This window comes from Agelaius tricolor, unplaced genomic scaffold, assembly GCF_023055355.1.
Source record: "Agelaius tricolor isolate 1412-34295 unplaced genomic scaffold, bAgeTri1.0.p SCAF_1, whole genome shotgun sequence".
Lineage (NCBI taxonomy): Eukaryota > Metazoa > Chordata > Aves > Passeriformes > Icteridae > Agelaius > Agelaius tricolor.
In genome coordinates, this window is record NW_027269261.1 from 21,979,806 (window position 1) to 22,006,880 (window position 27,075).

The 27,075-nt window shown below is 40.4% G+C and overlaps 1 protein-coding gene across 1 annotated transcript in view; it reads right to left on the reverse strand.

Annotated features, from left to right (window-relative positions):
- Positions 1–338: 338 nt before the first annotated feature.
- PROX1 (prospero homeobox 1) overlaps positions 339–27,075 on the reverse strand; it is a 49,885-nt gene continuing 23,148 nt past the window's right edge. Inside the window, exon 6 of the mRNA XM_071426237.1 lies at positions 339–6,164. Within this exon, the coding sequence (XP_071282338.1) occupies positions 5,979–6,164 (186 nt within the window). The 3' untranslated portion in view covers positions 339–5,978. The remainder of the gene's footprint in view (positions 6,165–27,075) is intronic.

The following is a 27,075-nucleotide window of genomic DNA, read 5'->3' on the forward strand; positions in this document are numbered from 1 at the left end:
CTCACATTGGCTCCATTTAATTTAAAGGGCTGTCTATGCCTCAGACATAACAGGTCTCTTGCAGGGAGTTATGCCTTGGCAGATAGACTATTGCAAAATAACATTCATTATCTTAACCGGCGCTGCGCTGGAGGTAGGACACCGAGGCCATAAATCATTATATCCATTTTGCAAGAGGGCTGGTAGTTTCATTAATAAATAATTTGAACTAAGGGGAGAAGAAAACCTTCAGAGGAGTACAGTGTTAGGCACAGCCTGGCCACAGCCAAGAGATTCAGGAGTTCAACTCTTGACGTGGGGCAACATAAACTTTTGGAAATAAATGTAAACAATGGCAATGAGCTTGTAATTTATATTTTATTTTGCACAAGCTTGCATATATACTGCACATACATTCAGTTTAGAGAAGATGGAAGGCACACAAGGCAATTGAACTACTGTATCCTTTAAGTGGTACAAAGCAAAAAGGTAAAAGTCTGGAGAGTATACAAAAGCTTTAAACACACAAAATAAAATCCACCCCCCCCCCCCAAATATTTTTCCTGTGTTTATCTTAAATTTAGTAGCTGCCAAGCTAGAATTGTAACTTTTTTTTCAATCAATTGTCTACTGCACCTTTTTTTTCCAAACGGACAGGGGAGTCTTATTGTTTTATCTTGTCATCAATTAATATTACAGTACATCCTTGGTAATACAAAATTGTACACCTTCATCAAATAAATTAGGATAAATTAAACCAATAAATTATGCAAAGTCTTCAGAACAATAGACGACAACAAAAAAAATCCACAGTTGAAATTGCCTCTAGCTAAAAAATAAAATAAAAAAAAATCAAAAATTGACTTTATCAGTTCAGTTATTGTACTATCTTCAAATTAAAGGGTCTTTATTACAAAAAAAAGAGCTTAATAATGCTATTTACAACATATTGCTAAATAATATAAAGGCAGTGTTTTGTCACTTTTGTAACTATATACATATGAGTAATGGCTGGGACAATATCAGTTTAAACCTTAACCTTTGACTCTTCTGGGCAGCATTAAAACCAACCTAAAGAGGCTTTTTTCCCCCTCCTTTTTTAGTTTCTGACTCTTACACGTTATATGGTAATGAGATGGTTATTGTGTTTGTCTGCTATCTCACTCGAGTGATACAATTAATGCAGAAGGTATGGATTTTAGAGAAAAATGTAAGCTCACTGTTTCTTCTAGATTTGTTTCTACATATCCCAGTATTTGTGCATTTGGAAGGTGGCTGCTTTGGGAGAGAGGTGACTGTGGCTCAGATGAAAAGACTGAATAAAGTCATAGTGCCACCACCTTTCATACACTAAAAAGGATATTCCTAAGAAGATACAAAGGTTAAATACCAGTTTTCATCCCAGCTCTAAATATGAGCATTTTTAGCTTCAGTTTATAGATGGTTTACAACCAACAGTTCTACAGAAAACAAAATTGCATTTCCTTCAACAGAACATTTAAGTGCAATACAGTAACTGCTTACTCATATAAACCAGTTACATTCCTTAAGGGGAGCTTTTTGAAAACAATGCGTATTGGAATTTTCAAACACAGAGTTGGTACCAGAAGGAAACATTTGCACTATTAACACCAATGATTGCTATATAATACACATGGCAAATATAGTTTTTGCTTTCACTTCTCATGTACAGTGCTCATTTTGGGGGTTTTGTAAACCACTTTCCATTTTTAATATATATATATATATCTTTCTGTATATATATATATGTATAATCTTTCAATGCTGCTGGTGAAAATCCTATCTTTAAAGCCACAAAATCTTCACCTTTATTTCTTAATTAATATTAACCAGTGGAAAAAAAAACATTTTTCTATTAACTGACTTCATATACATAGAAAAAAATTCTGCAATTTTACAGAAACTGTATTACCCATTCCCTTGACATCTGATGAAAGAGACTTAACTTTTAAAAGTAGAGAGCTGGATTTTCAAGAATGCTTTCAACTATCTACACAGTTACTGTAGTGTTTCTTATAAATTCAACAGATGTTTTCAGAATGTAGTTATTAAAATCTTATGTCTTTATGCAAGAACAGCCATAAGGTTGAATATTTACATTGCTTTATAAAAGTTCCCCTCGATTTTCAATGTTCACCCACATACCTGGTACAGTAACAAAGATTCTGCAAACTTAAAACACTTTAATTAAATAATACTCAGAGGCACAAAGCAAACCTCAGGAATACATGGGTGAACACTTCCTTAAATAATTACTACATTCTAACATCTTCCACGTGTTTACCATTAAATGTGAAACGTTCCCATTAAACAACCAGAGATACAGTAAGAATTAAATGTTTTGTAGTTTCAAATAGAACATTCTTTTCACAAAACATAACAAATGTCTAAAATAGGTTCTTAATCTAGATAGGAAAAAGGTAAGCTTTTCACTTCATACGCCTCTTGTGTGTGTGTGTGTGTGTTTTTGTGTAAATATACATACATATGCCCACACATGTTGTCCTGTGTGTGTGACCTCATACGTATCTGTATATGCACATATGTCACGTATGAAATATTGCTTCTATACTACTTTTCATCAGGCTAAGAAAACACAAGATTTGCACCACAGTTACAAAAAATTGGCTTCTACAAGAATTTTCAAAACTCGAATGCTGCTCAAACAATTGAGAAAAAATAATTTGCATTATCAAACTGTTCTAAAAATTCTCTTCTTCAAAAACGTATTCTCCTGCTTTGTTTTTTTTATTTTTTTAATTTTTAAAAAGACACAAAATATGCATAGCTATCAACATTATGTCAAACAGCCGGGAAAAAAAAAAGTCAGTGTTTATTGCAGCTGTAGTAATTGAAAAATAAAGTTTAAAAGATGAAAATTGTAAGCCACAGAAGGCACAAGAACAATTGTACTTGTGGGGGAAAAACTGGTATTTTGAAGGATTTTTTTTATCCTTCCGCTGGTGCATTTAAGGTCTAGGCACAGACTATAACCTCAAGTTTATATGCAGAAATAAATCTGAATTAGCAGTAAATGAATGGCAAGATGGGGTTTCTACGTGGATTTTGAAATTCTTTTCCTATGTAAACCTTTCATTACAATAAAAGTAGCCTCCTGCCTTTTAGCCATTTTTAGTGAAATAATATTAAGATAATTTAAAAGAAACTGGATTGGATTCTACTTAGAATTTAGTACAAGCTATGCCATGTATTTGTAATTTTAGGTGAATTGGGAGGCACAAAGGCAATATGGCTATAAAATGCAGAAAAATCACATAACTGAAGTGATGAAATTATCATTTATTCCTTTTTCAGACCAAGGAGGTTTTTATTTTGCCTTTAAGATTAAATTTCTATTCCTAATTCCTATGCCTCATGTACTATTGAGATTATACTACCCATAAATAAATAAATAAATGCAACAACATCAAGTGTTGAGTACACAATTTCACTTATTTAGATTATGTGAATCCCATTGCAGCCAAATAATAATAATATTAATATCAATAATAATAATAATAATATAATATAATAATAATAATAATATAAAGCAACGGTAAAATCACAGGTTGAGATGGTAGCTAGTAGTATGTCCACATAGTATGGATAAAGTATGGCTTTGCTTTCTTATGTCCAAGGTGACAATGCAACATAATATTTTGCATCTGATGGTATGCCAATGATGAACTTAGTGTATTAAAACTTGAGCATTTTATGCCACTTCTTCCCATAAATCAAAAAAAGTGCATGAACACAATTTTCATCCTTTCTTACTCAGAATTCATTGGAGTTACATCTTTATGAAGTGTAATGTTTACCAAATCATGCACACACACAGGAAAACAAAAAGGAAAAATGAAATAAAGAAAACAAAATAAAAGGAAATAAAATGTAAGAAAATAAAAGAAAGCAAAAAAAAATCCTGTCTACTGTAAAGATACCTACAGTATTAGGTACTCTCAGGGAGTCTAAGATCAAGATTTGTTTTGCTTTTAATGCATAGTGAAAATGTTGGCACTTCATCCCATGCTATTGTCTGCATTGCCTATACTCCACAGATACTGCCAGTGCTTGAAAAGAATGACAGGGAATCGGAGGATTGTGCTGTTTAATTTGAAGTCAGCAGGTTTTTAAGGCTTTCTGCTAACAATAATTGCTTTCATACATTTCTGTCTATCAGCAGTATTTGTAAATGAAGTGAAATTGCAATGATCAGGTCAGCTCTTTAGTCACATGGGTAAACTTTCACTCTCCAAAGTCAAAATGTAATTTTAAAATAAAGAAGATACCAATATCCTCAATGGCATAAATAGCATTCAGGACTAATTAGGAACTTCCTCTAGATTTAGATTGAATTATGTAGGGGAAAATACTATTGATGATAACAATAAATTCTTACTGCATCTGTACAAAAGACGACAAAGAAAATGACAAATACAGTGTGCCATAGCATATTCAACCTTCCCCCAAACTTCTGGAGACGATTTCTTTCTGAAAACATGAGAAAAGGAGAGCCACTGAAGAAAACATGAGAACTAGCAGCTAGCTTTCTTTCTTTCTTTCTTTCTTTCTTTCTTTCTTTCTTTCTTTCTTTCTTTCTTTCTTTCTTTTTCTTTCTTTCTTTCTTTCATCATTTCATGGTGTAGCATTCAGGCAAACCCAGATCCATCAGGGACTTTACACTGTAGCTCAGGTTTTGGTCACCACTAGCTCCAGCTTCAGAAGACAAGTGCAGCCACTTTGCTCAAATAGATTTTTTCTTTCTTTATTTTTTTTTAAAGCTGCACTTACTGTAATTTTAAAAATTGAATTTGGCTATCTGAACCCTGCATAGCCAGGAGGACACTGTGATTTTTGTATAATGCTCAATTAGAATTTTATGAAAATGAATTTTTTTTTTCTTCTGATTAGGGAAACACTAATTATATTTTATAGCTACAAATAAGCCTTTTTTATTTTTTTTTCCTTTGCCTCAGCACTGTGAGGTGAAGACTCTTCCACTAAGATGATTCAAAAAGTGCTTTTCAGGGCAGATGTCAAATATGGACAGGAAACTTTGTATGCTGGAAAGTGAATCTTGGGGGGCAGAATGGACTAAGAAAATAATAAATTTACGGACTAATGCCACTTAAAGTAAGACTGAGACATGGCAATATACAATGCTGAAGGTTTCATTTTTACTCTATGGAGAGTGAAATGCTTCCACTTTAGTAAGCTGACCATAGTCCAAAATTAGTGTGGTTGATACAACATTGTGCATGAATTACTGGCCTAACCCTGCAAGAACAGTATTTGATTTGTGCAAACATCCCTTGCTGCAATTTAGAGAAACAAGAACCTGGCATGTTGGTTACTGGTGCAGGGTATCTGTCATTTCTGTAAGGAACACATGAAGCATAGGATTTGCTTTTTTGGGTGTCACTTCTTGGAGTGAGTACCTAAAACAGATGTATTTTTCTGAAGTATGAAACAAAATCTAGTTATTGATTAAAAAGTATATAAATACAAATAAAAAAGCTCAAAGCTTATGAAATGGCTCCACAGATTTCAGACCTTTAGCAGTATAAACATAATATAAACTTCATTGTCTGTAGTATTGTGCCATGACATTAGTCTCACCAAGACAAAATGCCACTTTGCAGCAAGCAATAAATCTGACAAAGCATTTTTAAACATAATGCCCTAACTTGCTAAGACAGGCTTTTACACACTTCCAAACTCTTCTCCCTGAAAATTAACCCCGTTGATTCTTCAAATGTTAAGGGTCTCGGGCAAAAGTAAACCAAAGGCTGAAGTAAAATAACCATCCCCTTGGAACTGAACGAAAACTTATATCCAGGAGGGATCAGTCTAATTTCATATACATATATATATGTATGCCATACACATATATATGAAATTAAAATAGAGACACACATGACTTGGGCATCAGAAGGGGACTGCTACTTTCATACATTCATAAATAGCTGCTGAACTCTCTACTCATGAAGAAGCTCTTGTAGGCAGTTTGGGGATTTGAAAATCTCAGGGACCTCACTGTCCAGCTTACAGATGACCTTGTATATGGCCTTCTTCCAGGAAGGATCAACATCTTTGCCTGCGATAATGGCATTGAAAAACTCCCGTAACGTGATCTGAGCCACTTCCAGGAATCTCTCTGGAACCTGCTGATACAAGGAGACAATGGCATTAATACAGTTTTCAATTTCAAGTCTCTGGTTCTTCAAAGGAAACTGAGCTAAGTTCTTTCTTTCAGAAAGGGGCTTACATAGCACCTGCATTTTCTAAATGTGGCAGCCCTCTATTCTCTTATGCAAAGCTGTTATATATAGTACTATAGCAATAACTTTTATAACATGTGTTAGAGATCTTTGTAAAGTCTACTGACAGAATGTAGGTAACAAAATGTTACTGTCTGAGTTGGGAGAGTAGGGGATTTATAGGATATAATTAGCAGGAGGGGAAACAAGCACAATTGTCTTTAAGGAAAAAAATCTCTGCTTGATATTTTACCCGTGCATTTATGGCCATGTTCCCCTCTCCATGTGAGAACTAATATGAAAGTTATGCATGCACAGGAAGCCCTTTGTACCTTTGTGCCTGACTTTGGTCACAACCAGTGCTGAAAGCAGTCAAAGAAATGGGGTATCTCTGAATGTTGTTTGCGGCTTAAAACCAATCAAGCAGGAAAGCCTTCAGCTAGCGGCTTGCTTCTGTGGCTGTTATGCACAAGAACCCCATAAAACTGCTTTCTCAGGAGACACTATGGTTTTTCCTTCTTTTTCAGGAGCACACAAATACCACCCTAACCTCTTTAACGGGTGCATTGTGCTCCAAGTGGCTTCTGAGCTGGGATGCTTTAAACTCATTTGTTTCTAAATGTCACTGTCACTTCATGGGTGAGTCAAATACCCAGCTAGAAGGAACGTGCCACTCTCAGAAGCCCCTGAACAATGGGTGAATGTTAAAAAACCTCAGATACCTCCACACTTTACTAATTCGTTCTAAGTAGTTGTCCCAGGCACCAACACCACCTTCTCACCCTTTGCCTTAAATGATTCAAAAGCAATCGCTCTAATGAACTGCAGGGCAGTTGCAAGGTTGAAGTAATCTCCATAAAGGTATTATTTTCCACTTTTATCACGAAATATGGCTTCACAACTCTAGAACTGCTAATACATGGCCGGCCAGTAGCCAGCATGCTTATAATAGCAAGTATTCCCTCACTGCTATTCTTTGTCCCCTCCAGCAAGAGGAGTTCTCCAACCTGCACTAGGAGACACTTGAACCATTCCCGTGGCAAACAGACACTTGGGCAGCTCTCACTGATTTACTGAATTCATGTCACACTGCCAGATCAAGGCCAGCCCCTTATTCTCTACTTCAGGCTTTTCTTCCTGTCCCTTTAGAAGCCACTTCCAAAGCACTTGTCTGGAAATGTGTGTGATCAATCTGATAGAACAGAGCTCGGGAGCCTTCGCTCACCTGTCATTGTTTGGGAGACACCAGCAGTTTGATAGCCACGTTCTGCCATCAGATAAGCATGAGATCAGCTCCCCCTGACACCAGCTGACAAACTCTGCTTCCAGAAGCCCCAGAGAAGTCCTCTGTCTACCTCTGAGAGTGCAATCCAGCCCCCACATGTTTTTGGGTTTTTTTGCTCCCAAAAGCATCTCTGGAAATTTTTCATTCAACAGGGTGCACAGAAAGACACATCTTTACAGATGGTCTATTCCAGCAATAATTAAGAGAGAAGAAATTAACTATTATGTTTCACTTACTCCAGCTCAAAGAAATTGGTTAAAACTCCCCATAACCACTCAGCTGTTCAGGCATTTTTGTAACATGTCTACAGAAAATACCATGCTTTTCTCATTCTTTCATTGCTACAAAAAATTGGCATGCTTTTCTGTTCATGCAGTTCAATGCTCACACACACACTGTTCATCACCCTTGGTATTGCTGGGCACTAATCAAGGGAAAGGAGTTTCTGACTACAAGATATTAGAAACCAGGAAAAGGAGTACATAACCAAATTTATGGAGTAGACACTGATATTAGTCCATGAGAGCAAAACCTTTTGATTTTGGTATCCACTCCAGAGGATCAACACTAGACGTCTTTCTTCCCTCCCAAGCTGCTGGAGATGAGAAACAGGCAATTACAAGCACCTACACGAGAAGTATGAAGTCCCACCTCTGCTTCTTACCTCATGGTTACACCCAGGAGAACTTTAAGCATGGAAGTGACAACCTGGGTTTTAAGTTGGGCCTTTGCCATTCAATTTCTACCTGCACATTTGAAAGATTTCCAGGTAGAGGATGCTGCTTTTCCATGGAGTAGGCAGTGTGAAACCCCTGAACCTGTAGCTTCCAGGCCTTCCACCATTGTAGTAACACACAGGCTTTTTTTAAGACTGGGAGCTATCTTTTAAGGTCCAACTTTATTGTACCTGAGTCACATCTGCCTCTTTGAACCTGGTACAACAGGCAGCAGAGAGCAGCCCACAAACATAACAGTGAACAAACCCAACAATGAACAAAGCCCTGTGGGGGCTTTGAAAAGACCCAGATTTTCAGCTTTTTCTTCCTCTGGAGGCTTCACCTTGTAATGCTGAGTTCCTAAAGATCTCCCCTACTCCTAAGGCATTAGAACCATTCATAGTTCTTTCCTTTTGGGATGTTATTAGCAATTTTTCATGTCAGACTGGATTACACACATTATTTTGCATGTTGTAATGTGAATTGCATTGTGATTAATCCCAGAGGATGGTAAGTCAGCCAACACTTTTCCTTTCTAGAAAGAGTATCTACAGTAATTTTTATTGTTTGGGGTTTTTTTTAGATAAGAGAATACTAGTGAAGTCCAGAGCCTGAAAATAAATATTTAAATGCATGGGTAGTTATATTTTTCAGTGGGCAATTAATCAGTCAGCCATGTTAATTATCTGTCTGGGGGTGGCATTTCCCTGACCCTAAGTGATGGCGACCTATTCAGCGCATCTTTACACCTAACTGACTGAACATCTCTGAAGTAGGAACATCTGCATAAAATGCTTCAGTGACAAATAAACTCTATCTACATTGCTTTTAATAGAACCAACAATCCCTAGTATGAACCCAGGGCATTTTCTTAGCATCAGGTGGCAGCAGTCAATCAAAGAATCACACTGTGCATTCACCAGGAGGAAAGACAATGAGGTCTTGTCGGGGGTGTCTAGGTGGGTCTCAGGCTGAAGCCTCCACAGCAGTCCAATTTACAAAGAAATCACACTTTGCTACATGCTTTGTCAATATAACTTCACTGCCAGGAGAAAAAGTCACAGGCCAGACTTTGGGCCAGTGTAAATCAGCAGGGCTCTGCCAGCCTCAGTGCAGTTACACTAATTTACACCTGGTACACATCAGTCCTGTACTTTCTAATGCAGTCCAACAACCTCCATGGTGCCCCTTCTTAAGCCTTAGCCATGTTAACACGTCCCCTTTGTCTATGAAAACTGGGAGGGAATTAAAGCTCTCATCTGCTCTTGTCTATTTGTGCTGTTTTAACTACTGGCATTTTCCTTGGCGTGAACAGCAAACCTGAACTATTTCACTCTTGGGTTTGCATGTACAACTATCATGCCGAACCATTTGGCTTAGTGCTGTGGGGGAGTGCTTTGTTAAAAATACTCGGCACATACTATTTCTATGGGAGCAAAAGTATAGTTCCAATGGCTCAAAAGTTGCAGTCAAGTCAGACCTAACTATCTCCTCTTTCACACAGAAGCACACACAGTTGAAGAAAGCTTTATAAATACTTGTTGAATTTCTTTTCAAAAGAATTGTTACCCAAAAGGAACTGGGGACTGAGAAGGTGAGGGCAGTTCCTCAGCAGGTCTAAGTCAGTGTTGCCTGCGGAAAATCCGTGAAGCAACTCTGATTTTAAGCCAATGGAGAATTAGGCTTCTCTTTCTGACGGATCTTAAAAATCATCGTTGTAAAGGAAGGCGCACTAAAAGTAGCTCTGTGTCTTAAATTGGTGGCCAACCAGTAACCCTGCACTGTTTTTCTCATAATTAGGTTGTCTTGTATCTTCTATCTTTTATTAGTTAATTCTTTTTTTTTTTTTTTTTGAGTTGTGCAGCAAAGACTTTTTCTCCCTTTCCTCCTGTTCCTCTCATCTCCTCCCCTTCCCGAGCCCTCCTCCTCTTCCCAGTTGCTTTACCTTCAAGGATGATTTGTTTTATTAAACTGACTGTCCCCAGCCTCTGCAGTACATAATAAAAGCCTGACATAGCAGCCTGCCTGCCTTCTGTGTCCTGCAGATACTCATCATAAGTGTCAGGACATACCAAGGTTAGCGGTCACTGGAAGTGCGCTCGCTGGCTCAAGCCTTGCCAAACATGCTTGGCAGCTGAATGAATGTCACAGAGAATAGAAGGGGAATTACAAAGGTTAGAAAGAAGACAGTCTCTCCCTCTCTCTCTCTTTTTTTTTTTTCCTGGAGATATATAAGCTGATTTTTCACACTTCTGAAATAAACATCAGCTCACTCACAGTTCTTTTCCAGCACTTAAATCTCTCCCATTGTCGAGCAAACCTCTAATTTCTACCCAAGCATTATTTCTTCATTAGCAAAATAAGATGCTTAAATTCTCTCTTAATAGAAAAGGGGGAAACAACCAAAACCAAATGACAGAACAAATCACCAGTCTGCTCTAAGATTTATATGTGTATTTCATGTAGTTTAATCCTATTATGGGTGGGCTTCTCTACAGTTAATCTTTTAAACTTTCAAAAATTCTTGCTCAAGTGGTAAATCTAGATGATAGGAAAAGCAATACAGATGTAAAGATCACAGAATTGTGAAAGTCAAGTCAAAACCGATATTCCAGAGAATTGTGTTTTGTTTTTTTACTATAAAAGGGCAATAAAATGCTGACTGTAAGAAGACAATGTCAAGGAGAAAAGGGTATTGGTATTTTGGATACTCTTGACTGCTCGCCTTGGAGAGAGAGTTATTCTTGTCACAAACCCTTTTGTCTGCATCTGCTGACTGCTTGCCTGTAGCCAGCAGCATACTTTAACTGTTTTGTCACCTCCTAACATCACATGCATCAGCTGTTGTGCTTTTGTTACGGGTATTGTAGAGCTAATCCACTGTGGCTGTTCTACTGTGCAGTAAATAAAACAGAAACTGCTTCTCAGACAATTCTGCATGAATATTTCAGATGGCTTTTACAACTCTGATTCACAAAATAAAATACACCCCCCCTCAAACTAGACTCAGATGCCTCAAAGCTAATTGCATGCAATGACCTCAGGCATCAGAAACAACTGTTTTAGTTGGATAAATGAATAACAGACCTTGCTAAAGTTATTCTTTAAAAATACTAAATGTACTTCTTTCCTTGCAATTTTACCTGCACATTAATCTTTTTCTTTAGAAGACTTCAGATTTTTTGAAATATTTTGTCCCAACAAAATGCTTAAAACATCTTTGAAATATTTTCTTGACTAAGTGCAAGAGCCTGGGAAGCTAGTTTATTTTTACTTGAGCATCAAGTATTTTTGAGCATAGAAATAATTCTACAAAGTTCTCAAACTTCTCCCTCCAACTTTCCCAGAACAGGGAATAAAATATTTACTCAGAAGTTCATTTGCTGCAGCTGATTGCTAAACTGTCCTAAGGCAGGGTGCCTTTGGGCATGTTCACAGGGGCAATGGTAGCAGAGCCCAGCATGAGGTCTGGAGCAGAAAAGATACCCTAGGAAAGGAGACAAACAGGTGAAGTACTTTACCGAGCATTCATTCACCCTTGTGCACACATGATTCCTCTAAACAAACTCTCCTATCCCTGCTGTTTGTTAAGTAAATATTGATCAAGGAGAGACATATCTCCTGACAGCAGTAGCACAAGCTGGGGGGCTTGTACTGCAGACAGAGTGGACTTAAATGGATAAACTCAGATGCTTTAGGAAGGCCACACAGAGATTAATAGATAAAGAGGCAAGAAGTCAGAGCTGGCTTTCCTTTCCCTGCTGCAGGGAGTTGGGACTTGGTTACATGGAACCTCCATAACAGAAAAGTAATTTGCTCCTAGACACAGTCTTACAAAGCAAGATGCCCACATCTTAGGTGCTCAAATGACTTCTATTTTTCTCTCTTGCCAGCTGACACATTAATATTGCATGCAATAACTGGGGAGTTTAAGGCCCTCTCCTTGAGCACATGTGGGAGGCTACCAAGGGTCAGCTTCTCAGCAGCGTAAATTTTCACCACTCCACTGGTTCCAACAGAGAGTTTATGTTGCCTGTGGATTGTCCACCTCTGGTTGTGCTGGGCTGGGGGACAGATTATCCCCAGGAGCACATTTTTCCTACTCATATTCCAAGTGAGCAGTTCACTCTAATGCCTGTGGGACAAAATATGTACCCTTACACAAGTAAGGGTGCCCAGTTTAGGCCCATAAGCAAAGAGTGAAGATTTTTTGGAATGATGTGTGCAGAAAGTAGCAGCAAAATTGCTAAGCCATTGTAGGCTGTGATTTCTTGAAAAATTTCTGCAGTACATAACTGCAACCTCATCTTAGAAAACTACCAGGTTTGGGTGGACATAAGTAATGCAAATGCTTCTTGGAGGAGATTTGAAAGCAGTCCTCAGGGACTGGATCAGAAGCCTCCAACCCAGGAGCTAGGCGACCATAAAGCCATTCACCTCGTCTGGGGGTACAGAGGGAAAGGATCACAGGGCAATTTTCGGTCCGGGGTCCCATGTTTAGAAGTACCAAGACCAACGCAATCATTCTAATATTGTAACAGCATCAGACAACTGCTTGGCTGTAGCACACAAATCTGAAGATCCTTCAGACAGGGACAGCTGGGCTAAGCTTGGAACCTTTTCTCATACGGTGTCTAATCTGAGCAAAACTTCAGCTCCATTTCTACCATCAGGCTGGCCAGAGCGTACCTACAGACTTTGCCTGTGGTATTGTGCTGGAGTCTGATAGTGTGTTGTATTACTAATGTTCCAAGAGTAAACACACTTGTAGGAAACAGCTATAGTTCAAGGCTGCGCTTTAAAAAAATAAATGTTTCATCAGTCTTAGCAAAGGAACAAATGGCAGTAACACTCTGTATCATATTTTACAAAGCTTCAAAAGAACAATGTCCCGTTGAGTGAAATTCAGTAGCATTCTGTAAACATTAATTTAAGGAAATCAATAGGCTCTGTGAGCTAAAGCCATATTGCAAGATAAACTGGCTGGAGTGCTACTTTGTCAAACAGATTTTAGTTTTCTCGGCTAGATAAAGAAGGTTTCAAAATGGGGTAACGTGTTGCAACCAAGGTTTGAAAACTATGTGGCCTTCAAACAGTCTGCTTGTTCCTACTACAAAGCTGGATAAACATACTTTAAAAATGATAAGATTGGACCAGGATTGATTTTACTTTCAAATTTTATATAAAGTAGAATTCTTGGTACGCGTGAGTTTGGATTTTTTTTTTTAACTATGAGCAGAAATACAGAAATGCAGCCTAGACAGCTCAAGAATGTTTTTTCCAATTTTTCCAATTGCAGGACACTATGGATTTTAAAAGTCTTTATTCATGTTGACCTGGTGGGCAACAAGTCATCTTGCCAAATAGAAAAGCCAAAATCTCTCATGGACTTAGGATCAGAGGTCTTCGGCTGGTGAAGGCTGCTCATGTTGCAGAGCACAAGGTCGTGGTGATGGGAGTAAACAGGCTGGAGGGGATGAGAGGGGCAAGGCCAGATCACACTTCTTGCTGGGTGATCTAGACAGTGGCTATACAGAAGAACTCTGTAGGGAACCCAAGGCTAAGGTATAAACAGCACCTATTAGGTGCTGCATAACCTCTCCAGGATGATGAGTCCACTATTGGGGAAGCAGTTTCACCACGGGTAGCTTCAGATCAGGCAGCTTTAGTGTGTGTGCACAGCGATCCACACCAACACAGGTACAGCGACAGCAGAAGGGATTCAGGAGAAATACTTCTGCCAAGAAAACCTCATACAAAGCACAGACTAGATTGGCACAGGCACCCCTCACTCCCAAAGTCAGTGTAAGGTGAGCTTTGGGGGCAGAAAGAAACCTTCTTAAAGGAGATGATTAAGAAACTCCACTTGTGTCACCCTTGCATAGCCCTGAGCCTCTTCTCACAGGAGAAAGTTTAAGCCTGTGGGCTTTGGGGGAAAGTTGGCATCTAAATGCACATTCCTGTATCCACAGTCTATGTCCTGTAGGAAACTTATAGAGGACAAGCCCTTTTGCATCCCTCCCTAGCAGTAAGACATGACACTGTCTCTGGAGCCACTTCTCTCAGGGCTCAGAGAGGCTGGTGACACTCAGACCAACCCCTCCCTTGAGTGCACTCCACCGATCCAGGGACTACCCTGCTTTAAGAAGGAGCTTCCAGGCAACTCACCTATCCCCCCTGGCCCCCTGCAGAGCAGCACTTGTGCTACCAGGAGCTGCAGGCACAGATCTGGTGCCTTTTCCAGGCTAATGCTGCCCTGAGCAGCACTGCCCCACCACCGGGTTTCCCAGGCTTGCAATACCTCACCAGTGTCCTGGCTCTTGCCACGTCCATCCACACTGTCCCCTCTCCTCACACACACTCCCTGTTCCCCAAGAGCAGTGAGCTGCTGTGTGGGACCATCTTAGCACTGCGAGTTGGTGTGGCAGCATATCAAGCAGGAGGCTTTGGCTTCTACACAGGAATTGGAGGCAGGTTTTGGAGTAAGTTGCTACACTTTTTGGCGCGAAAGCCACGGCAGCATATGGCCCAATGTTCTCAGTTTAAGTCTGACACTTAACATTATTTAACAGTTTCTGTGTTAGGTGCTTTATAAGGTAAAGGAAATTAACAATTTTCAGCTAATTAGATCACTCAATTGGCTGAACATCCTGGACACCTCTTAGAAAAAAACAGGTTGGCTCAGGCAATGGAAAGGCTAATTCCTCTTCCATTATCACTTATGAGGAGAGGGAAATAGTTGGAAAGGAGATGCTTTTATTTTAAAAACACAAAGGAAAAATACCTCAACTATTGGATTCTCTAGTATACACACTCTTCTCCCAACCAGCACCTTTCTAGAATGCAGGATGTCATTTTGCCTACCTCTACATGCGTCCCAATCCCCCTGGCTACAGCAGCAGTTCCCTGGTGCCACCACAGTGTTCATTTTTTGCCTTCAAGTTTCCTCTCACAACTCCTGTTGTACAAATCTCTTAAGAAATAGATTTTTTTGGAAAGAGAAAAAAATGGATAAGAAACTGGGTGGCTGTTTAGGAAAGTCTTTTCTCCCACAGTGCCACACAAAGAGAAGGCCACTCTTTCGGGACAGCCCTAGTATTGGAAAAGGAAAACCATTTGTCCAAGTCCAGCTCAAAAAAGAAAAATTAGGCAAACAACAGAGGTTGCTTATTGCATTTACTGTTGCAGTGTAGTTTTTTTAAACTATTTTTAAAAAGCTGGGGAATTATTTAAGGATGTATTTTAAAAGTGTTTGTTTAAAATAAAGCTGAGATTCCCTATCCCAAGAGGAGAGTTTGGAGCACTAGTAATCTACTGCTGGCTTATTGTTATCTCCTCCACCAAGCTCACAAAGAGGAGAGAGAATGGGCATGGCTCTTACAAGGAAAAAACCTGACAGTGGGGCTGCTGAGATGCCTGATAATATCGGGGAAGTGAAAGTGGTAGTGCAGTGAAAATGGATACTGCATGATACATTAGATTTAATCACTTGCATTTCAATTAAGCTTTTCCACAAATAAAGACTGGGAAGTACTCTGCAGGCTCCCCGCGCGGCTGGAGCACCGAGCGCCGCTGGCGGCTGAGCGCAAACTGCGCTGCCGCAGCTCGCTGGGGCTCACAGCCCTGCTGCCTCCCGGGGTGCTCCCTGGTGGTACCCATCTCCCCATCTCCCCTCCTCCCCGTCCTGCCCCACGCACAGCACCGCACCCTGTGGGATCCCTGTCCCGGAACTGCTGCGCCCACGGTGCAGGGGATGAGCCGCTCCATCACGGAAACAGAGCAACTCTGGCATGCCAACACCACGGCTTCAACGTGCTCATTTCCACCACAAAACTTGGTAAGACTCAGGAGTAGAGCAGGGTAAGAGAAAATAGCAAGGACTTAGCATTTCCAATTTGTTTAGACTTTTTGCACCTTGAAATTCAGTTCTCCCCTTCTCCATATCCAGAAATCAACAACAGCATTTTACTGGGAAGATTATTACATTTCCTCTTCTGCCTTACTGATGAATTAGAACTGCATGAGATGTAGAGGCTTCTAATGGAAACTCTGATTGCCCTTAACTTGCTGCATTGCCAGTGGCAGTGCCATAGAATGGAAAAATCACTAAGGCTCCTACAGCTTGTGCTAGCAGGGCATTTAGTGTGTGTTGGGAAATGTAAGAAAGAACCACTGGAGGGGTTACTGTCACACTCCAGAAGCTATCTTATACAAAAACTGAAGAAAAAATAAAACTCTCACACACAAGAATAGTCTAACTTTAACTCAGTCCATTGTGGTGAAATGCAATCTACTACAAGAGGCTGCCTACAATGCCATGCAGCATATTATGTACCCTGCTGCCAAATTCTGGCAGGTACCACATACAGGCGCCCACAAAAAACCTGTCCAGAAAAGTGAGTACAAGGATGACCACCTAATTCTGGCTCAGCAGAGAGGTTATTGCATACTCTCCTGGACACATCAGCCAGATAGAAATGTGATGTGTTACTCAGAAGGACCAGGAGGCACAGCCTGGACCGAGATGAGTAGGTTCTGTCTTGCACCAGCAGCAAGTCCTCTGCTTTCATGGTGTAATTCCATGTGTGAAAGATCCAGGCATGCAGAAACTGCTGGTTAGACCATGGATACAGAGGCAAAGTGGCTCACAGAACTTGTACTTCGCAAGGATTTTTTTATGTTCAGTAGAATTTGGCTCCATAGGTGAACCACTAACACTATAGTAGAAGTGATAATTAAAATGATTATGCATCTAGAATACATCACATATATATATAGATATGTACGCATAAATGTTGCGACAGTACAGTAACATCAATAATTGGTGTTGCTTGCTCTTGCACACTCTTCCCAGCTCTGTGCATTGCAATCACCTTTGTCTTCTGTGTCTGGCCCTGAAAAGCTCCAACTGTGCCCTCTTCCTCCTCGGTTTGCATGGGCTGGGCTGGGGGGAGTGAGGAGGGAGGTAGGGGAGAAGGATGGGAAGCAGGTGGTGTTTAATCAGTCTGGCAGGGAAGCAGGCTGTCACCAGGGTCCTTTTGGGGGTGTCATGAAGGTGGCAAGCATGCCCTCTGGCAGAGGGTACCTCCTTTCCTCTTTCCAGTGGCAGAGGGTAAGGGCAGGGGAAGGAAATTGTGCGTGGTTATGGGTGAGGAGTGTTGCGAATAAAGCTGTCTCCACCAGCTTATGCTTCCAATGAACAATTCTGAAAAATCTCCTCCCAGTGCAACCATGCTTTTATGAGCATCCAGAGCCCATCATGATGGGATAAACTGCTCCATCTATGCCATCCTGAGGCATGCAGCTGGCCAAACTGGGCTGCGAACACCCTGTTACAAGCTCCACTGCAGGACTTGCTAGGGACCAGTGAGGCTCACAGGCCTGTGAGGCCTGAATACAAAGTCTTACATGCTAATGGGCTGAGCTGCCTCTCATCTGACTCCCATTTATCCCTTGCGGAAGGAAACGGTGCGACTCCAGACAGCAGTGGATTAGATAACCTCGAGGCTGGGCCTCATCTGATGGAGCCAGCTCTCTCTGCAATTGTGGGAGATAAGCTGCTCCAGCCCCTGCTCCCCCCACCCTGCTGGACACTGATATTTGGCACTTAAAGACCTTTCATTTGCAGTGTTTATTTTCCCCTCTCTCCTCTAAAAACTTTCTGAAGTTGCAGACTACTGCTTTAAATGCATTTATATGTCTATGCCACAGTTTGCCTAAGTCCCAATCGCAGCAGTCTGTCTGCTTAGCAACAGAGATCATGCCACCCTGGTTTGCTGCTCTCTACAAAGCCTCTCCACTAACTAGAGAAACAAGTTCAAGGCCATCTCTTTGAGCGCTCTGGACCACCACCTGGACAGAGCTTCTTCTGACAGCACATTTCCACCAGAGCCTTGAAACAGCCCCCCCACAGAGGGCACACAAATCGAGTCAGAGCCCGCCCATGTACCTTCCCCCTCTGCAGATAAGAAAGTTGAACCTTGCCCCTTCCAGATCTAAAGGGAGAAATCATCTCCAAAACACTGATTACCTTCGGCCAGCCCTTCTGGCTGTCCTTCTATCTCTCGCCCACCCACACCTACCTATCAGCAAGACTCTCTCTGCACAAAATTCAGCTACACTCTAGTGCTGCAGGTGATGGGCAATGTGCAAGCAAGCAATCCAGTGCTCCAAAGACTGCCTCCCACTTGGACTGAATGGTTTTTCTTCACTTTTGTGCTGTTAATGTTACAACTGCTACAAACGACATCTCCTCCTGCTCTCAGGTTTGCTTTGTCTCATTCAGGTGAAGGACACTGAGTCCTCATGGATTTGTGCAATATCCTGCCACCACTTCCTCACAACCTCAGTATTTGCCCTTACAGATTTAGGTATGTTTGAAAACAGCATCCCCAGTGCTGCAAGGCCTGCCTGCAAGCAGACCTGAGCTGCCACTGCTCTCTCAGGCCAGGGATATCTGCTCTGAGAAAGGGCAGGACCCCAGAAAGCTGGCCCAGAAACCAGCACGGGTCACAGTGCTGCTAAACCTCTCCCACGGTTTCTGAAGTATTTTGACAGTTTGCTAATTGACATCATGCGAGCCTGACTCTCGTCCATTTTAAAACACATTGAATGTATCAAGGAAACAGTGTTCTGCATGAAGGTGACCTATTCAAAGTCCTATAGGATGGGCAATCCTATTTGTAAGGCTTCTGTTAAAGTCAGTCACACAGCCCTGACCCTGCACTGTGAGACAGCATTGGCTAGGATCTCCTCTTTTGGCAAGCGTGCCTCACAAAAATAAAAACAACACCCACCCTCCACCTCACATCCATGAACATGATGGCTCTGTGACTCTAAATTCAGTGCTGCATTTAATGTGTAGTTTAAAAAATTAAATGAAACTTTTTTCCAATTAGCATTTAAAATATATTCACACACTTGACTGTATAGTAACACAACAAAAGACAGCTCTTCAGCTGGCATATATTAATTAGCTGCAATGATTGCTGGAGCTGATTTACACCAGACATTGAGAATCCAGCCCAGAATTTAGTTCCGTGTCATGAAGAAAAAGCATGGGGTGGTTGGGAAACAGAGGGAAAAATCTTACAAAGCTAGTAAGCTAACCTACTATTTCACATCTCTCTGGTATGACATTTATATAGAACAGCTTAGATAAAGTTCAGAAGATCAAACATTTTCCTCAATTTTCACAGTACAAAATGTTCTATGACCTTCTAATGTGACACATTAAAACAGATACAAGAAATTTCAGCTGATCAGGTCTCAAGAACACCCTCCACCTTCATTAGACAGTGCTGCTCCTTCAAAAGTTCTGAGTGAGAAATTTAGCTATGTTATCTAAAAGAAATGAAGAAAGTCTGGAAAAACTTGCATGTTACCCATTACCACAACTAGGATTTATAAAATGGTAAGATTTATTGATTTATTTTCTTTTTTTTCCTTTTTTTTTTTTTCACCAGGTTTTAAAATTGCCTAACGAATTCCTGCTAGCTACAGAATGAAAGAAAAAGCATTTCACCTTATAAGGGATAAGACTCTAAACGAGTGAGGGATGACATGGGTTAAAATTCACCTTGCTTCTCACTCCTCATCCACGATGGGATTTTGGAGAATGACGGACATCTGGAAATCGGTTTTACACAGAAAAATAGAAAACAGGGAAGAACTAGGAAGATGAATAAAGGCTCATCACAGACACAAAAGACCAGAGGAAAAAGAAGCTTGGATTTGGGTATTCTTGTCTGGCAAGGAGGCAGGCAGTAAGGCTAATGAAGCATTTGCGATATGGGACGTATGCCAGCGTAACAAAGAAGATGTGCATCAGCTCTGCAGATGTGCCAAAGCCCCCAGAGCAAAATAATGACATAATCACCATCAGTGTCACAGACCAGACTGTACACAAGGTGACATGGGAGAGAATAAATAAGGGTCTTTAGAGGCCTGTAGTACACACACGGGAAGGAATAGCCATTCCTCACAACTGCCACAAGAGAGTGGCGAGATGTTTGGTATAATGTGTGCAGCCAGAAAAAGAAATCTTGAATTGTGCAAGGCTAACACACTATAAATTGGTGCTTTTCTCGATCTCCAGTTGACGTTTCAATTCCCAGTACCCCTTGTTGAATGCTAAATGAAATGGCACTAGGAGTCAGAAGAGTTTGCCAAGTTTTGTTTTGTTTCTGTGGGTTCCTTTTATTTTTCCTTTTTTTTTTTCAGGGGGTGAAGGGGAATTTTTTTTTTTTGTTTTGTTTGAGAAGAGGAGGGGGCAATAAAGATGAGTACAGGTAAATAATTGTGAAAGAAGCAAAACTAAAAAAACAAATACCCCTAAAAACCCCACAGCACACCATCACTACATGCACACATGAACAGAAACCCTACACCGTTCAGCTGGAACAATCCTAGGATTCCCTCAAAGCAAAGCTAGAAACAAATGAGGATGGGGTTCGATTTGTTTGTTTTTTGGTTTGTTTTTTTTTTTCTGCAGGGACAGCAGTGATGATTTTGCCTTCTGGTTTACAGCTATCCCTGAACTAAACCAGAAGAAACCCAGCTAAAATATTTTTCCATGCTAAAAGACAAGATTACTATTTTATTGATCAGTAATAAAACACCGCTTAGGGTAATTTAGTACTTAACATGTTATTTGCGGTGGGGAGTAATCTGAAAAGCTCTGAGTAGCCTTAAATCATTTCACAACAGTTCTTCCTGCATAAAAGCAAGTGTTTGCCTTTGTACAGCTCTGTGATTTTGTGGTATATATATTTTTTTACAGAAATCTGTCAATTTTTAAAGGGAACATCTGTTTGATAAAGTAGAACAACGCTGCTAGTAGTGTTGCCACAGGCCAAAGTGGGGAAATTGTGAAAGAGCAGGAGATAGGCTGAAGGTGCCAACAGGACTCTCACAGAAGGAACATTCAAGTACGTAATTGTTTGCAGGATCTGGACCTACAAGAGGAGCTCAGAAGAACAAAGCACTTGGCTTCACCAATGTCCCTTTTCATTGCTTCTAATGAAAGATTCATAAGAATAACTTTAATTTTTTATGATCTTTTTTTGCATTACTGTATTAGCTGCATCTACTCTCTATGCAATTTCTTCTTAAATACAGAAAACCTGTTTCAAAATGCCAGACATAATAACTTAATCAGTACAATAATTGATCTTGATTGTTATGCAGCCTTTCTTAACAGTCAGGAAGTGAGACAGAGCCCAGAAAATGTTTTATATGATTATTTCTTCCCATTGCAAAGTGATGTATTTGTGAAGAATGCAGGTGAAGGTCCACAGTGGAGTTCTTTTTTTCCTTTTTTTTTTCCTTTTTTTTTTTTTTTTTTCTGAAGAAAAAAAATTAAACCCCCCCTAATTTGCTAGTTAAACTGTTCAGTGGAAGAATGATTGTATTTGTCCTTTTTGGCTTCGCCCAATTAATTGGAGCAGTAACATAGTGATTGTTAATAAACAGCTCTAATTTGACTGTACTTCTTGCCTATCTACTAACCCCACCATATCTTTGTTTAGCATATCATCAGGGAAAACAAGGAAGCATGTATATAATTTTGTTCTGTTGTATATGAAGTTTAATAATTATGCCACAGTGGATTCTAAATTAATCACAGAAGGCACAACAATATTAATAATCTGTTTAGCAAACGCCAGTGTCTTTGCACTTTGATGTTCGGAGCAGAGACAGTACAAACTGTGGCAGTTTTTTAAATTGGGCGAATGTTTGTTTCTTTTTCAGCTTATACCAATGTTTTCTTTTATGCTTTTTCTACTGTGCACCTTGTTTCCCTCTAAGAAAAAAAACCAACAAACCACAAACCAAAACCACGGAACAACTCAACAAACAAGGCTCTGCTTATTTGGGTGAGTTTGGATCAAAGCTGACAGATCGAATTTTTCATTTATTTAACGAAGTTTCATTGCAGCCATTCTTCATAATTACAGCAGTGTTTTAATTTTTTTCCTTGCCTTGAATAGGAGAGAAGGGGTTCTGAGAAAGTTTTTAATTAGCTAAATAGGTCTGTGTAATCTAGATGAAATAAACACGCCCGTTTGAAAGGGTTGTTAGAACTTTTCCAGCCATTTAATCCATAGATGGCTGAACACAATGATACCTTCCACAGAAAGCTACAGCCACCACCAGCAGCTGTTAGAAGAGAGCTTGCTCCCTGCTCCTATTGATAACCCTTTGTGGAATGAAGAAAAAGAGCTGAGGGAAGGAGAACTGAATGTCAGACAATAGACATCGCTACACACACTGTCTCTGAACTTTCCTCATCTCTGAAGGACAATTAATTATGAAGGCCTTTGGGGTAGGTCGAAGCAAGGGAAAACCTACTGCTGGCCCAGCACTCCAGCCGCTATCTCTGTGTTTGTTAAATGGTTGTGCCTGTTGGGGAACCAGAGTAGCAGCCACCAAAATAGCCAATAGATCATTTAGGAAAAAAGAGCAAAAGATTTTTTTATGTGTGTCTGTCCTTGTATAATTCTATTCTCACTGTGAAATCATCCATACACAAAACACAAGGACAATTTTTTTTTTTTTTTAGAAGAACCACAGGGTAGGTTACAGTCAGAAACGGCCTCTCAGTGGTGTGTTAAAAAGGATGGTCTTTTCACCAAATCATTTCACAGAGGCAAAACAGACAAACACAAAGAGTTGAGACTTTTTCTCCTACATTAAATAGAGTAACTGATAAGGTCAGACATATGATACCTAAAGACATGAATCTGTGAACTCTTGAAGTCAAAGGACTTCTCTGTGCAAAGGAACAATCTTTCAAAGGAAATAGATCATAGAACTCCACTGAATCCCCTTTAAACTTTATGAAGCAGGAGGAGAAAAAGCTCTAAGTAGGGAAGCTTGACAGAAGAGCCTTGAACTATTTTCTGAAGGAAAGATGAGACCCTCCCTAGGCTGCCACAAAACATCTTTTTTTTTCTAAAGGCTCTTCTGAACTTTGATATGTGCCAAGACACCGCTATTGAAAGCTGTATAATTATGTGCTATAGCCACTGTAGAAAATGCTTTGTTCACCACAACAAAGAACAATAAGCAAAGTAAAGTGACATTACACTGTATCTTTTTCTTTAAGAATGTTGAGAAAGGTCACGGTACGTTATAACTAATAAAGCTGTTGAGTAAGGAAGTTTAAAGTTGGGCTTGCTGTGCTTAAATGCAACCCAATGACAAAAAGGCAGAGGGAACTAAAATTGTAATGACATTAAAAAATAGATCATATATCAACATGCCAACTTCATTATACAAACACCTTGATTCCAAAGGACACAAACAGCAGACCCGGGAGTAGTGCTGCAATAGTATTCCTCTCACAACTCTCTCCCTAATAGCTTCCAACTATGGTCTGCAGTTCAACTAACTGCAAAAACTGATTAATAAGCATTAATTGATACATGCCACGCACGGACCTTCTATTGCAAGCTGTGGATTTTGTTACTTGATTAAAAACCAGGTTCATGTCCTGTGCAGTTTCAAGGAAAGCTCTGCTGTTTCACAAGGGAGCCTCTTCAAAATTAGAAGGGAAAAAAAAAAAAAAAAAAAAAAAAAAAAAAGGAAAAAGGCCAGAGGGCATCAATTAAGTTCCCTGAAACCAAGATTTTTAAGTGAAAAAGAAATACCATCTGGCCACCTATGTTTCAGTTTTCCTTCAGAGGACTCAGGACAGTTACATTTGTTATTCTCAAATTGCCAGAGCAGCTTTACTCCCCTTGCTGCAGATCAGCAGACAGCAGCCTTCCGACTCGGTCTTAAAGAGTGCAGAGAATGATGTTGAAACACTACAACAATAAAGCCCTTGAAGGAGGAAGTGTACAGCTGAGGGAGAAATGTGAGGAGTGGAATACTGAAACAAACAACTGTCCCGTTGGGCTGTGCTCACTGCTGGTACCACCAGAAGCGTGGAGACTGCCACGGCAGGGCAGTTTGCACGGAAAGAGTAACCTTTGGGATGCAAGTTAGCAGGTTACAGACTTAATTTCACTTCTCTTGAGGCCACTCTGCACAGCTCCAGAGTATTAGGGTGGTTATAAACTGTACTTTACAGTGCCTAACTGCTGCAAAACCACTCAAAACTGGCCTTAGTTTAAATGAGAAGCAGGTTTGAGGACTTTAATTCTCCTTTTGATGAACACCAATTCAGTTCAAGATGAATCCTGCAGATGAAACCGGGGAAGAATACAGGTTCCTAAAATAAGCATGTGAGTGGCCAGCAGCTTTTATAATTTAGGATGTCTTAATTTTTGGATGCAGTGCTGGGCACACTTCATTTTCAGGGAATGGACTGTTGAGGACCTCCTGACAAAGTGACTCTTATTGAGCATCCCAAAATGAAATTGACCTAAAATCATCATCACTTCTGAAAATGTTGGCAGCCTGCGTTCCTCTCAAGGGCTTGTAGGCCGCTTACGTGACTGGGTTATTACTTAGATTTTATAGGTGGTATTTGACTCGTTTTACATCATCCCATTGATTTTTATGGGACTAACTCAGAGTGCCTTAAGTTAAACACTGTGCTAAGACCTGAGTACAACTGGTCTTAATTAGGTTTTTCCCACTAGTATGGTTTTCCCCTGCCAAAAGAAGGGCAAACTCCTTAAAAACGGTTTTCTCCCCCTTGGAAGCGACACGTGCCGTAACTAGCGCCGTGAAACGAGGCGATCCTCGTGTGGAGCCCCGCCGCACCAAAACTGCAGACAGTGTGTTTGTGCAAATAGCACAGCTTGGCAGGCGCCTCACTATTGTGATCCATCTCAATAACTACATCTGCAGAATCGGGCAAGTTCCCGAGAGGCAGCGGGCGGGCTGAGCTCCGGAGCATGGCGCATGCGGGGCTTGCTTTGCTTCGCCCACCCCGCAGAGGAGCGGGGCAGGCAGGGGGCGCAGAGTGGAACTGCCACCACAGAGACACCCTGACACGTCAGAACTAAGGCTGAGTTGTTAAATGCCCACCAGGAGAAGGAATGGGCACTGTGCAGAGAGGCGTTAATACGTGGAGAGTGATGGTAACTGCTAAAAAATGCCAGGGAACAAGGATGACTGAGAAGGAGTGGGAGACAAAGCAAGGCTAAAATTCAGGCATTGTCCCCAGGCCAGTTTCTTTTGGTTGTTTTAAATACAGAAATCTGAAAATAACCCCTCTGTTTATGTTTTTTAACTTATGTTAAACTAATTTTTTTCAACTCATGTTTTTCAACCATATTTCTATTTTAACTCAAAGCATGGTATCGCCCTGCTTTTCAATCATCCTGCCAGAGTCACAACTGTGAGCTCTGATGACCTGTGCTAGGGCAGATTCTGAAAGAGAGTTACAAAATAATTTAATTTTTATTTTCCTTACTTTTTCCTGTAATACATAACAACATACCTGACTCTAATTATTGCAGCTGGCATTCAAAGGCCTATGGCAACACCACAGATGAGACAGATATCAAGTGGCACAGCAAGCTGTGCTCTTTTTCTGACCAACTTGAGCTGGGACACTGACATTTGTGGCTTTCATTCACCAGGACAGCCCACCTTCTTTCTCCCTGCAGGAATGGCCCCAGATTAAAGAAGCACCTTCACCTGCCACAAAAAAAATCCCAAACTGTTTTTTCTTTTTTTTTTTTTTTCCCTTTCAAAACTCAGTCCCTCATTGCTCTGTTCAGCTCAGCACATGTTTCTCCAGCTAACCCTACTGCAAGAGAGAAAAATGTGGAACTGGTTACACACGTGCACACACAAAACAGGCGAAGTTGCACTGCATGGGAGGAGGCCTTGGATCTGTCTCTGGCTCACAGCCACAAGGGTACAATGGCAAAGCTAAAAATGATAGGACATGTGGTTTGTTAAACATCTTATTTGACTTTGCTACAAGCTGTCAGTGGCAATGCCCAGGGAAAGGAACACAGTATCACAAATTCTTGAGCAAATCAATGGCACAGCCTGGTATGAACCAAACACACATTCTAACTTTAGAATTTTTTCCTAATAGTCAGTTTAGGCCGATACACATGAAGTATATGCATGAATGTGACCCAAGAATAGACAAACGGAAGGGTTTAGGAATGACAGTGTAGGTGATTTAAGAGAAATAGCATATCAGACTAATCAGAAGATCAGCAAAGCATCATTGAAGTATGAGAGGAAGGAACTTTGATGATGCTAAATATGGCAAATGCTCAGTTTGCTAAATCCTTTTGGATCCAATTTCAACATTACAGTACTTGTCATTTTTGCTTTCCAGCTCGTGGGGGAGGGGATGGGCATTTATCAGGAAAAGTTACATTGTCTACATTAAATACTGCACCACACAGCTTAATGTTCTTATAACTGCTGGATCCTCAGCAAAACCAAGACCTGGTCTCTAGGAAATTCTCATTATAGTACATAACACAAGGAAGACTAAATAATTGAATTTGCAATCTCCGTTTATAATATCTCTTTCCCTCAACGATGGAGGAGAACAAACCAAGGGGCTCCTTTCCAACCCACTGTAGGACCCTTGGCTGAGGAGACTGCAATCACTAGCGGTACTAAACGTGAGATTTATGTTTTCTTATCTACTTGAAAACACATATATACACTCCCCACAATTCTTCACTGGAGTAATCCACTTACATTAACACTGGCACTAACACTTTGAAAATGAGTAGTAAGTATCTGAAACCATCAAGTGCATGAGAACTTCTGAGTGCTAGGAACATTTCAACCTATGTTCTATTAACAGAAAAATGTTAGTAAGGAAAAACTTGAGGGAATCTAAGCACAAGGAAAAAGTTGGTCACACTTGGTGTATTTC